The sequence below is a fragment of the Nothobranchius furzeri genome, chromosome 7 (assembly GCF_043380555.1).
Source record: "Nothobranchius furzeri strain GRZ-AD chromosome 7, NfurGRZ-RIMD1, whole genome shotgun sequence".
Lineage (NCBI taxonomy): Eukaryota > Metazoa > Chordata > Actinopteri > Cyprinodontiformes > Nothobranchiidae > Nothobranchius > Nothobranchius furzeri.
The window spans coordinates 41061273-41075507 of NC_091747.1; the positions used below are offsets into that span (position 1 = coordinate 41061273).

Below are 14235 nucleotides of genomic sequence, written 5' to 3' on the forward strand. Positions count from 1 at the left end.
GGTGAGTCCAAAATTACATGAGAGGCAAAAATCAATGATAAAAAGGCCACAGTTGGCTGGGTTTGGATAACCAGCTACCTGCAGACTAGAAGTCCTGTTTGCAATGAGGCAGGATTGCGTAATGCTTTATACATCTTTTGTTTTATCTTCAAATTTTAAAGATAATAAATAAATTGTTGAATTAAATGTGGTGCATGTAAATCTGCAAGTCTAGGTCTATACATATATATATATATATATATATATATATATATATATATATATATATATATATATATATATATATATATACAAAAGTTCAGATGTTTTATTATTTAACATCAACCTGCAAAACTTGGATAAGTTTGGGTTGCATATAGACTGGAAAACTAATTATTAAAGTATAATCCCACACAACTTGTGGTTAACTGAAAGAAAGTGTGTGTGCTGAGCTCCTGCTGAGAGACATGGAGGTGGTGGCTGCCTTCCAGTCAACACCCAGGGACCAAATGGTGCCTCATTAATTAGTCAGTAATGACTTTTTAGTTTTCCCATCACACTTATGTTTTGAAATAAAGAAAGAAAGGAGAACACCTACTCTATGAGATCCTCCAGGTGGTTATAAATGTCCTCATCTTCAACGCTCTCCTCTGTAGGAAAAGGTCTGAAAGAAAAAACAAATCTTATAAACTCATAAAAATGTATGGTTTCACTTCTTCTTTTCCATTAATCGTACCTGATTCCTGTTTGCTGTGCAATCATTGTATGGGAGAGTATGGATAAAGTCTCCATGACCTAGAACAAACACAGGAATGTTTATTATATCACTTCCATGTTAGAAACTGTCTGACACAACATTGTGAGGGTGCACTTACACGCGTGGACACAAGAGGGCAGCAGTTCCAAAGAAATATGACTTTTTTGCCATTTTCTGAATAAAACATTTTGTTTAACTTCATTTAATTTCAAGTGTTTTTCTAGTGCATTTAAAGTGGAGTTTATAACATGCAACAAGAACATTATAACAAATTGGGAATGTCGCTGCTGCACCAAAAATAAACAAAGAGCATCACAAATCGATCATGTTGGGGCGTAACCATTAGGGTGATCCATAATTTCACACTGTCGCTCCCAGGCCTGTCTGTGCCCTTGACCCCTGTCTATGAATGTGTGTGTGTGTGTGTGTGTGTGTGTGTGTGTGTGTGTGTGTGTGTGTGTGTGTGTGTGTGTGTGTGTGTGTGTGTGTGTGTGTGTGTGTGTGTGATATTAAACTAATAACAGCTGAAGTGATTCTATGTTTAGATTAATTATCTGAGACAAAACTCAACATAAAGCTCTTTTTTCAGGTTTTAAACTTTAACTAATACCCCCTCATTCACGCCAACTCACTGGAGATATCACATAGATGCAAACAAATTATCTTACGTTCAATCCTGACCACACACACACACACACACACACACACATACACACACATATCCTCTCCCTGGTCAGTAAAGGGAGTAAACAGCTGAACAGTAACAACCAGCCATGTCCCTGCTTACATCCTTTAATCATCGATCTCTCTGAGATAAGGAAAAAGATCCAGATCTGTTCCATGAAGCTGGATTAACCCATATGGAACCCCATAGTGTACTGATACAACAAGATAAACCAGAGCTGAGTTCAATAGTTGAAGCAACTGATCAAAGAGAAAGATGAGTCGTGAACAGCTGAAATGTGGGAGGATGCGACGTGTTTGTGACTGCATGTGGCTCTGCAGCAGTGGGCGACCACACAACACCAGGAGAGGTGTAATAATGGCTCATACATGCAAATATGGACTCGAAAATAAGACTACTGCAGCAATAATGGAGGTTTTACTTTGAGGAGGACAGGATGGATATTCGACAGTGGTCCTGAAGATGAGCTGGAGGGCTCAAAAACACCTGATGAAGAGTCTGCCTCCACACAGGGTTAGGGTAGTCCAGGCTTACAGTCTGAGCTTATTTAAAGCTCCCAGTTTTCCTCAATTGAATGAAAAATATTCAATTTGTTTACAACTTAAAACATAACGTGCATATATCTGACAATCTTCCAGCATATTACATGAGTTCATGCATGCAGTCTGTGTTTGAGCAACTTTAAAGCATCAAATTTAGCTCAGTATCTTTAAAACTGAACAGGTTTCAGCCATTTTTTTATTAACAGGTTTGACTCCAAATATCAATCAGATCTAGATGACCATCTACTGGTTAATTTCTGAGAGTTTCATTTAAATCCATCCAGTGGTTGAGCAGATGCTTTCTAAAAAACACACATCCACACCCACAGCCTCTTTTTGGAGGCAGATGATAAAAACACATTTCCTGTATCCGATAACCTTCCTGATTTCCAGTTATCAGCGCTCACAGTAATTAGAAGAGCTGATCTCCCCACTAATGAGGAAAGGGGCTGACATCTGGAGGCTGGTTGGCAGGTACAGCGTGTCCAAACGCTGATGATCCACTGGGTTTTAAACAGAGCTTTGGACACTTCCCAGTTTGTTGCTGGTTTTTCTCAGAGACGAGCGGCAATGCCTTTTTGGCTTCAATGACTTTGTGAGTCACACACACACACACACACACACACACACACACACACACACACACACACACACACACACATTCGCAAACAAATTAACCATCTGCATGAAGCCTGGGTGACTTTACAGACCCACATGTACTACATTTATTAACAATAATCCCACTGTGCTCAGAATATAAAATGTTGGGATTATTCTACACAAAGCCTATGATTTAAAATGTACTTGCTGAAGCATAAACTGCAGCCTTCTGAATGTTGTTCAAGGAGGAGAGTTGCCTTTAATCTGGGCATCTCACAAGCCCTGGAGTCAGGTGAAGACGTGGTGTTCCGAGTGTTATCTCTGAGGCGGTTTCCTGGCTAAGCATGCAGTGAAGTACTTGGATGAACAAGATGGAAAACATCCCTGCACACGGATGATTACCGAACGTTAAAGATGCACGTGCTGCTTTTTTCAGAGTAAATGTAAAAACATCATCAGGGATGGGATTGTACTTTCATTTTATCTTTGATGGTGTGTGTACACAGAAATTTGTGTGTATAAAATATGGGATTCCTTTTGAAAAATGTCAGACGTTTGCTCAGAGCCACGTGTTTTGTACGACTGATTTAATACACTAGTTGTTTCAGTGGCAGACCCATAGGTCCTCTGTGTGAATGGGGGATAAAGCAGCAGCCACTGGGGGCCACTTCAACGAGAAAGCTCCAACAAAGCAAAACATCTTAAAATATGTGCCAGAGATTGTTGCAAACAGTAAAAAAATTACAATTTAGAGCACATGGGGAGGTGACACAAGCGGGCAAACTTAACTATAAGTGCACTCTGAATGATGGAAAGACCAGACTGTCTGTTGATTTGTTCGTTTTCCTCCACTTATCATTCTCTCACCAACAACCTCCACCAGTTCCACCAGAGGGTTCCCAAAGTGTGTTCTGGCCAACATGGAGATATAATCCCTCCCTCGTTTCCCGGGTGAACTAGGGGGCCTCCTGAAATCGCCAGCACTTTTTACCCACCAAACACAATATTACCCTATGTTAAATAGACACTGGTTGAGCACTAGGACCAAGCGAAGCCCGTTTCCCATTAAAACCGTCCATAAGCTCATCTGTTGGCTCTGCTGATACTTGCTAACATGTGATTGGCCATTCCTGCCACCTCTGTACTTGACAGTCATGCATTCCTGACATCTGACATTGCATAAAAGAGCCTCTAAGCTGTAGTTGTATACATAATATTTGTAAACTTACTCTAAAGACCCTCCCCGGTCCTCAGGCCGGTTGTGCCCTCCTTACTTCTAAATTCAAAACTACGTCCAATACAGTTAAGCACACATTAATTTTAGCTTCTTGTTTTCACGAATCTTGTTCTTCTAGTCATTACCTACAGATCATAGGTGAGGACTGGCATAAAGACTGACCGGGGAATAGAGAACTTTGCTTATGTAGCTGAACTCTCGCTTCAACAGACCAGTTCAGCCTTCACTGGCAGACATCACTGATGATGCTGCCTTGACTCGCCTTTCTCCCGCTTTATTCTTCCCTCATTGGTGAACAGAACCACAAATGACACCTACTTTTCTCACTTTTAGTGTAACTTACTGTGCTGTTCCTTCAAAAACCTCTACAATGCCTAGCCACCATTTGTGTTTATGGAATTAGGTGCCTTTTGGGATCGCTGAGTCAGGTCCTTGTACCTTGCAGCGGAGGCTTACAGCCGTGCTTGTTGTAATGTAGTCCCAACTCTAAATCGCCTCATGTAATTCCTTTGTGTTACTTATTATTTTAAACTCTGGGGAATGTGGCAACAGACTAAATTTCACTTAAGCGTGGAATATCCCTTTAAACTCCTCCATTTGTGGTAGGACCTCTCCCCTACTCAGAGCTGGCAATCCACCCTTTGCCAGTGGAAACCCATGGCCTCATCCCAGCAACATAAACTGGCATTTGGTACACGGAATGGAAAGAGCAAACAATTTATAGGAATTACTGATGATGTTACATATTACATTTTTTTTAAATTGAAGATGAGTTCACTAGACTCTGATGGCCTCTAAAGTCACCAGATGTCAGTCTAGTCCAGATCTTTTGGGATGTTTGGAGACTCTCATGTTATTGCTGATGCTAATATGTGAATATTAACCAGGCCCCCACAATGCGGCTCAAAAATTGAAGCAATCCCGGAAGTACCAAAAATTGCAGTTCCACCCTCATCCACTAGGGGCTGGTGTCAGAAGCGAGCAAATCCTCATTGACTCCCATGTTAAAAATACCAATTTCACAGCAGAAATAAACATGTTTACAGCCTGGTACCAGAACATGTTTTTGGTTTAAATGATCTAGTTTACACTCATGACAACTCTGAGGGGGGTGATTTTTTTTCTCACTCTTCTGTTTAAGTGTATTAAAAGCCTAAAATTCTGTATAATTAATGAGCATCAGGCCCACGTGACCACAGAGCTAGCTCAGTGGAAAGGCCTCAGTAGAGCCTCGGTCTGGCTTGGAAACTGTTCAGGGATTTTGAGTCTCTGTGTTTGTGTATTCTTTTTTGGATATTTTTTGTGCAATTGTTGGACAAAATGACTTGCTGTTGCATTAATTGCACTAATAGAGCGTCCAAGGAGTCTCCACTTCATTTTTTTCTGTAAGTAAAATTATATTTATGTATTTTAGGTCACTGCCGAGCTGAGCTTAGATTTTAACATGTACTGTTTAACCATGAAATTTAAATGTAATAGGGTAAAACCCAGTGCATTTAACATAATGCTGCACTTTAGAAAATGGGTTGAAATATAACATGTTGGTGGAGCTGGGTTCCAACTATCGGCTTGTGGAGCTCTCGAGAGACCGATGTTTTCCACCCGTTTCTCCCCTCCCCGCAGCTCGACGCATCTCTGTCTGGTCGCAGCTTCTGTCTGCTGCGCGGGCGGCCGGCTTTCAGCAGCTATCGGGAGACCTCTGTGTTCCACCCGGTTTTACCCAGCGGTCAGCCCAGCGCATCTCTGACTCAGAAGCTCTGGTGTTGTGCACAGTTAACTCCGGTTGTAGCTAGGTTGCTACCTCCTTTAGCTTAGCTCCCACCTCTGCGTTAGCTTTGGGTTAGCTTCAGGTTAGCTTGTAGCTAGTTCGACCGGGTGTCGTCAGTTGATCCCAGCCTTACAGCCCCACCCTCAGCTCCACCTCTCTTCCCTTTTATGGAATTGTCTGGGCTTGACGGAACCTGTGACACGGTCAAAATGGCGGTGGTGGCCACCTCCCATTTAGCCTCAAAAACGTGTTATTGGAGTCTATGGAAACCCATTGTCCAAAATTTATATGTCGATGGGCAAGACACAACCCACGTTGCCTGCTGGTGGTGGTCGGAGGGACCGGTGGCGCCTGTGCTCGGCAGCCTCGCCTCTGTCAGTGCGCCCCAGGGCAGCTGTGGCTACATCGTAGCTCATCCCCACCAGTGTATGAATGTGTGTGTGAATGGGTGAATGACTGATTGTGTTGTAAAGCGCCTTGGGGGGTTCCAGGACTCTAGAAGGCGCTATATCAAATACAGGCCATTTACCATTTTACCATTTAAGTGTCTTGCCCCACAACAGCAGAATCCTCTGTCTGGAGTCGGGATCAAACCTGCAACCTTCCGATGCGCAGTGGTGCAGTGGTTAGAGCTGTTGCCTTGTAGCAAGAAGGTCCTGGGTTTGCTTCCCGGCCTGGGATCTTTCTGCATGGAGTTTGCATGTTCTCCCTGTGCATGCGTGGGTTTTCTCCGGGTCCTCCGGCTTCCTCCCACAGTCCAAAAACATGACCTGTTAGGTTAATTGGTCTGTCCAAATTGTCCTTAGGTATGAGTGTGTGTGCATGATTGTTTGTCCTGTGTGTGTCTGTGTTGCCCTGCGATGGACTGGCTCTCTGTCCAGGGTGTACCCCGCCTGATTGCCCGTTGACCGCTGGAGATGGGCACCAGCCCCCCCCGGGCGACCCTGCGTGGACAAAGCGGGTTCAGAAAATGGATGGATGGATATAAACATATATATATATATATATATATATATATATATATATATATATATATATATGTGTGTGTGTGTGTGTGTGTGTGTGTGTGTGTGTATGTATGTATAGCACAGAACAGCTGTTCTTAGGAAGACATAAAACGTGTCACTATTTCAAAAGACTGAAAAAAGCAGAAGGAGAGCCTTAAATTATAATAAAAAAAAACTCTTTCATATCGTGAATTAGGTTATGGTGTCCACCATGTGCCTGTAAATCAGAGGCAAAGGGTCCGTGTGCCGATGATAAAGGCTGACAGGTTCTTTGATGGAGGCTAATAAACCAGTTCTGCTTCACCACGGCAGCAACACCGATCAAGTGAATCACTACAGTCCAATTAAAGCAGGATGTGTCCAGCCAGAAAAACAGAACAGTGTGTGTTTGAACGTCTGCGTGGAGCTGCACAGCTGTTCATCATCACACCGTAATTACATAATAAAAATCTACAATTCTACAAGATGATGAGCTTTACTAGTGTTCATTCATATTAACCCTGCTGGGCGGCAATGTGCGTGAGTTTTAAGTTCAAGTGTTTAAGGAAAAACAGCCAACAGCATATCTGATTTGTCAAGAATCAAACCAGATAAACACACCTTCATCTGCGTGTGCTGCATCTACATGGAGTAAGTGATGGCTGTTGAATGTGTTGACATTTTTACTGGTTGCAGATCAAACCCAGCATGCTGTCCTATTTTTCTCCACACCGCTTTTACGTCTTTTTTGTCCTTCTGTGGCTCGTTTTATTTTCTTCCATTTTCTTGTCTCTGAATCAGTGATTATCACCTAAAAATAGAGTCCAGTTAGGTTATCCAGTAGAACAGCTGATCAGACTGTAGGTTCTGCAGAAAGAAGAAGGGCCTGTGTTTACAGCCATCAGAAATAAACTTTGGGTTGTTTAAAAAATCAGATTAGAGGATGTTCTTTTGCCAGATGGCACATCATGGTGTTGGAAAATAAATTCTAAAAGGAAAACTACAATATTTAAAGATTGTGTTTATATTTATTTACATGAATCCAAATCAGAGTGTATTTGAAAAGCTTGATCATCGCTTTCAATGTTTCGAAAACAATTCGACCATCTAGAGTGTGAAAAGACAGGAAGTAGCTTTTAAAAATTGTGCAAGGACTCTAAATTGCATTTATGTGTCCTTTATGTAGCAACACTGATTCAGGGGTTTTGCCTAATTTATACTTCTCTGTCAGCTCCGCAAGAAAGAAATGCTCTTGACAGACATTTTACTTTCAGACCTCTGTCAGCTGGGGATTGTTGCAAAGAAATTCCCCGCCAGGACAGCAGAGGGCGCAGTGCTATTCTGAGGGATTCTGCTGCAGTAGGAGTAGTGTTTCTACTATTGTGTTTAATGTGTTTCAGAGACTTTTTAACACAAACAAATTTGTCCCCCATCCACCTCATCATGCGATCGACACCTATAAACCCACGTTTCTCATCTTTTCTGTCCATGAATTAAACACTTCCTGCATATATTTGTACTCCTTCAGTCACAGGTGAATAAACGTTCATATTTTCCATGATACGTTCTTCAATCTGTTCCGTGTCTGCCGCTAAATATCTTTTTACTTGTAAAGGGGGCAAAGGTGGTGCTGTCGACGAATTTACAGGAAGCAGCATCCTGACCAATCACAAGCTTGCGATCTCCGTCACTTTCAACGGATAGTTACAAATTTGGGCATGTCTCCGTCACCCTCTGCGACCCTGCCGGAGAACCCTTGCACTGATGCATAATGGCGTTGCATGTGTCCGCACTGACGCAGGCGGAGAAGTATAAATTAGGCTTTAGGAGTTTGCCTAACCAGTAGGCTGCCATTTGAACCCAGGATATGTCGGTGTCAGTTGTTGTGTCCTCACCCTCACTGGCCACTGGTGGTCAGAGGGACACGCAGAGACAAATAACTAGTCACACACTCCCCCCTAAGTACAAATTTGAGTTTCCAGTTAAATTTACATGTGTATTTTACATATTTGGGAGGAAACATGACCCACACATCCATGGAGAGAACATGTGACCACCACACAGGCGGGATTCAAACCTGCAGCATTCCTGCTGTGAGTCATCCGTACCAACTGCCCCACCATGGACCAGAACAATGGCAAAACACACAAGCATGTAGTGAGTCCAAAACACAACATAAAACTCCAAACTCTGTGGTGTTGCACACCACCTTTCTGTTTGGACATCCAGGCTTCCGTAGCAGCTCTTCTCTACTTTTTGACTCATCAAAAAATCAGAAAAGTAAGTTTACTCTGTTGGTGATTATAGACTGTCTCTGGCCCATGTGTGTTCTGATATATTTTACATTATCCAAACAGGCATTTTATGAAACGTGAACTCTAGAAAATGTTAGCTGATATACTTAATTATGGCTTCTAAATGGATCGAACATAATTGCTACGATGGGTTTTGTTGTTTCTACAATAGAACAGCCCAGCTCTTCTTAACGCCGACACCTTTGTTGGTTTGAGATCACCACAGCTGTGAACTGATCCGAGCATCATGGGAGCATTAAAACCATTTCCTGTTCTTGTGAACTCCAGCCCTACAGCTGAGACATCGCGTGTGTGTCTGTTTTATTGTTTTAGGGGTTGTGATTTCTGAGTCGGACACAAGCCATACTTCTAATCTTGTAAAACTGTTCTTAAACTGTTTATTCAAACAATAAAGAGTAATATAACTATTGCAGACTGATAACGACTGAGGTTTTGTCGCCTCAGCATGTCTGAGAAAAACCAGATGAGAAAACTGCCAGTGCCAATCTTGACCACATCATCACACGGATCTCGCACTGAGAGAAGCACCAAAAACCAAATTGTTTCTAACTAAAGCGGTTGTGTTTCTTTAACGCCTAAAACAAAAAGCTTCTTCTTAAAAGGAAGCAACTGTTAACGTTAACATCTGGTTCTGTTTGTAGCTCAGCTGATGGAACGAAGAGACTCATTCACACTGCAGCTTTAATGACAGCCCACATCTGGTTTCAGGATGTTCGATTAAATATTAATGAAAAGCAGGAAGCCTCTGATCATTCAGAACAATCATTTATTGTTATTACCAGGAGGAAGAGAATACTTCGGGTTTTTAACCGCCTGTGGAAAAGAAGATGTGTGATTCATTAACAGATTCATTTAAAAACGAAGTTGTGTGTTTTAAGTTGTGTGACATTAAATCACCTTAGGGACTTCCTGTAAATCAATTGGCATGCTGTTGCTGAAGATACTGATTGTTGTCTGGATATGCATGTGTGTGTGTGTGTGTGTGTGTGTGCGTGCGTGCGTGTGTGTGTGTGTGTGTGTGTGTGTGTGTGTGTGTGTGTGCTTAATTGTGTTTCCAAGAATGGTCATCCTACTGCACCAGCTGGTGCATAAATTTTAATCTGTGCAGAGCCGATAAAAAGTCGATTGGCTCCTAGAAAGAGACAAGCTAATGTTTAGCAAGCAGCACCGAGGCTCATTTAGACACATACTACATAATTAGTATGTTTATATTTCCATGTTTACAGCTGATTGGAACGCTGAGAATGTTGGCTACTTCTCCTCTGACTTGACGTCCTGCCTGCTTTTTTTTCCTGCTCTGCTAATCAAACACTGTGTGGGATTTGGCACACACCACCTCCACGTGAACATCTGTGAATGAAACGCTTGCATAGTTGACACCTAGTATGTGAAGAGGGGCTATAGCATGTTTAAAAGCTCATATTATAGTTGACAGATGAGACATCTGAGATATTTTCTGAGTTTTAAAGTTGCCACAAATTCTTATATCATATTTTTTCTGATCGACTCACAAAGACATAAAAAAGGCTCCGAGCATTACTCCTACCTCCTTCAGCGCTGCATCAGGTCAGCTGTGAGGTCACGCTTACTGTCCAGGTAAATCAAATCAACCTCTGGGGACCGCATCCCCGCCGGACACACACTCATACCAGCTCGCATCCTCGGTATACTCCAGACGCCTCACTGAACATTTCATGTTTGCTTTAACGTGAAAGCTCGTCACACATGTTCATGGTTTTTACACGCGTGACGGACAAAGTGATGCTCCCACTACACACACTCAGACAGACAGGGACCCTGCACCTGCTCTCATGTAGCTGCTCCTTCATCAAACTGTATCTGTACAGTGCTTTCTGTCATTTAAAGTACTAAAACATAAACACTGAGATGAATTTTCACTGTCATTCATGTTCTGTAGGATTCCTACTGTTCTGGGTTGAGTGGAGGCAATTTTAACATCACGCACACCCTTGCATCGTGAAAGAAAATTAATCTCAGGTTGTGTCCTTAGACTTCAGAACATGAGAATACAATAGAGGTAAATGTTGATTATGCAAAGGCCTGGCATCCTGTACATGCTAAGGCTGGAGACCAGAAAGGATCCATTGGGTTTCCATGAGTCTGTAAAGCTTGCCATGACCATTTCATGTTTATATGTTTTAAATATTTTGGTCTGCTGCAGGTTAATGGCTCAAAAATGTATTTTCTATGATGGCTGTGTTGTTTGAACACAGCATTTGTGCAGACAGAGTGGTGGTTGGGCACGTGTGATGACTCACACCCTCTGGTTAATGAACAGGCTTGTAAATGCGTGTAATCTCCTTCACCTGCTTCACATCTGGTATAATTGCTTCTATGTGTTCAACCATTCAGATGAGGATGACATATGTCAGTATTTAGTCCTTTTCTGCACAATAAAACTGTAAATAAATGAGCAAGCTCCAATCCTGCTTTTGATTCTGACAGAAGCATGGTTCTGACTGAGACTTGGACCTGATCGGTTCTGGTTTAGTGAGCCGACACTTGGGCCATTCCCATCTGTACCGGGTCGGCCCGGCCGGGTAGCGTAGGTTGTTTACATATCTGGGTGGCCTGGTATTTTTCTGGGCCAACCAAGGCTCATTCTCAGCCCTCTTCTCGAGGGGGTCTGCTTCAGGCCGACCAGGGCCAACACACCCACTGCTGACAGCAAATTCACACCTTCCATTAGAGCAAGCCTCTGATTGGTGGGTAGAATCAGCCCACATGGGCAAGGATGTGTGGAATCAACCGGGCCAGGCTGGGGCCAACTGGGGCTACCCGGCCCGGGCCAACCCGGTACAGATGGGAATGGCCCAACTGATACCAACTGCAGCTACGGCTGTGACCTGCTGCTGCCAACTTCAGTCAAGTCAGATGCAACTCAAAGAGCTTCAGTTATAATAATTTATGATTAACTTAAACATGGTCATTCTGTCACATCAGTCAGTCATTACTAGCACAGCCTGGCACTTAGTGATGGTGCATTCATGGAAAATGCTATTTCACTATGATGCATTCATGACCTGAAGAAATGAATCAGATTTTTGAGTTTAAGATGAGCCAGTCACGCTGAATACTGGACAACTCAGATGACCATCAGATGTTCTTGTGCATTTCTGATTTAGAAAAATAGCCGGCTGCTATAAGTAACTTGATAAATAACTTTCTGAGTAAAAAAAAACTCTCTTTCTCAGTTTTTATCTTCATATGTGTAGCTGATAGAAAGTGAAAGCAGTCATGCATATTGATTAAACCCAAAAGGAGCATCTAATTATTGTCATTTAACCTATAAACTCTAAAATTCAATTAATTTCTTACTTCTGTTGTATTTCCTTTATTTCGAGGCCAAGATGTGGATGACCACTCTTAGAGAAGTTCCTGTCGGGGTTTGGTGCCAGTTTTCTCTGCCATCTTGGACAAAGCTGACGTTTATGCTCTTTTCTACAGGTTTTTTTTTTTAAACATAACGATTTTCAGAACTGTGATTCTCTCTAGATGCAGAGACCCACTTATGTTACACCCCTGGCTGCAGAGCAAAAAACATCACTGCACTCTTTTTCCTTGTTTAACACAATTTTTGTGTTAAATAGTCAAAACAAAAACGTGTGGAGAGTGTTTGAGAATATCCACTAAAGATGTTGTGTTTAATGTCAAATGTAAACAGCTAAGATACCAGAATCAGGATGAGGTTATAATATTGTCGTTTGTACATAAAAATGATGTTTTCATGGGAACCCCTAAACTCTGACACGTCATTTTCTTCTCATCTGTGACCTCTGCTGTTTTTACCATTGTAGCAGCCATGGTGAAAACATCACCTCGTCTCTCCACCCACTCCCATCCCAATCTTTATTGTTTCATCATGTTAACGCAAGGTTCTCGTTCCCATCTGAGATGAAACCGTATCTCACAAAGAAAGGATGAAACAGAAGTAGACTCTTCGTGGGGGTGTTTTAGTAGAAAACAAGATGTTTGAAGAGTTTTACAAATTGCTACTTAGACACTTGAACTCCTCAGAGGAGAACAAAGTGTCACGCGATAAATTATAAGGAAAACTACAGAACTAGAATAGCCGAATCACAAAAAGCTGGACGGCTTCAAACTAGAGAACCTTCCTGATTTATTAATTTCTTTCCCCAATTATCTTTTGATCCTGCAGTTTCAAGCAGCCACATCTCACCCAACAGAGACTTTAGATCCTGAAGGGGGTCAAGCTATTGTTAAACCCAATCCATGGATTAACTCTCTGCAGAACAGTATTAGTAAACAAGCACAAACAAACAAAGCTAATTTTAGGTGTTTTTGCTGTAACCTTTAATGGAAAAGAAGGTGACCCCATCTTTCCTCGTCATTGGTTTTGAATGACATGCAGTTTCAATAATTTCTCCCTCTTGTGCACCCGTGCAAGTCTGGTTGTTCAGTGGACTTTGCACACAAACACCTCTAAAAGGAAACTCTTTAATTTGTTACATCATATAAATTAAACACAGAGGGAAAGTAGATCTAGCAACAATACTGAGAGATGCTCTAGAGGTTGTTTTTTTTTTCAAAAGCATCAGTTCATGCTTTTTATATAATTTACAACTTTTCCGTGTGTAAGTAAACAAAAGGCAGAAGCAGGACGATCCATCTTGTTGCACCTGGCAGTGCTATTCATCATGGTGCTTTACATGTCAGTGGTTTTATTGGCTCCTTCCATGGATGCTGGATTATTTTGTTGAGCAGAACCATAACAGGCAGACACATCCTCACCGAGATGGTACCATAAATCCAAATCTCCGCTGAATAAGGCCGGCAGAGTGGAATGTCTGATATTGACACGAGACATAAAATGTCTGGAAAGTCGATGAAGAATTTCCATTTTCTAATCCGGTAAATACATCCCATCAATGCAGGGTTCTGCTTTCAAACCCAACACTGACATGCTATCTTCATTACATTTTGCTGGTCATTCTATTAGATGATGTAGCCCGAGCTACTGACAGGGCAACAGGTAGGATTAATATGTCAAATACTGCTCATCTAATCAAAGAAGTCAAGCTGCAGCAGATGTTCTTTGGTTTAAGTGAGCTGTGGTAACGCCAGAGATCCCTCTGAAGTCTACGAGGCATCAAACCATAAAACCCAAACTGCAAATAAATCCCTTTTTAATACAGCAAACATGTTTTCACTTCTAGCATCTGAGCTGCCAAAGCTCTGGCCACAAATAGCCAGCTTGTCACATGTGTATGGCATAAGTGGGTTAGCATCAATTAGCATACCCTGAGGACTCCCTGTTGTAATCATGAGCGCTCGCTGTGTCTTTTCTGCACATTAGTCATGGAGTTGTGAGCCACCGCGCTATT

The 14235-nt window shown here is 42.1% G+C and overlaps 1 protein-coding gene across 4 annotated transcripts in view; it reads right to left on the reverse strand.

Moving 5' to 3' along the window:
* LOC107382673 (guanine nucleotide exchange factor VAV3) overlaps window positions 1–14235 on the reverse strand; it is a 128437-nt gene that overhangs the window by 62810 nt on the left and 51392 nt on the right. For all 4 annotated transcript variants that reach the window (XM_054751313.2, XM_054751311.2, XM_070553074.1 and 1 more), the window contains exons 3-4: window positions 716–774; window positions 578–643 (exon numbers count right to left, since the gene is read on the reverse strand). In XM_054751313.2, coding sequence (XP_054607288.1) covers window positions 578–643; window positions 716–774 — 125 coding nt within the window. The remainder of the gene's footprint in view (window positions 1–577; window positions 644–715; window positions 775–14235) is intronic.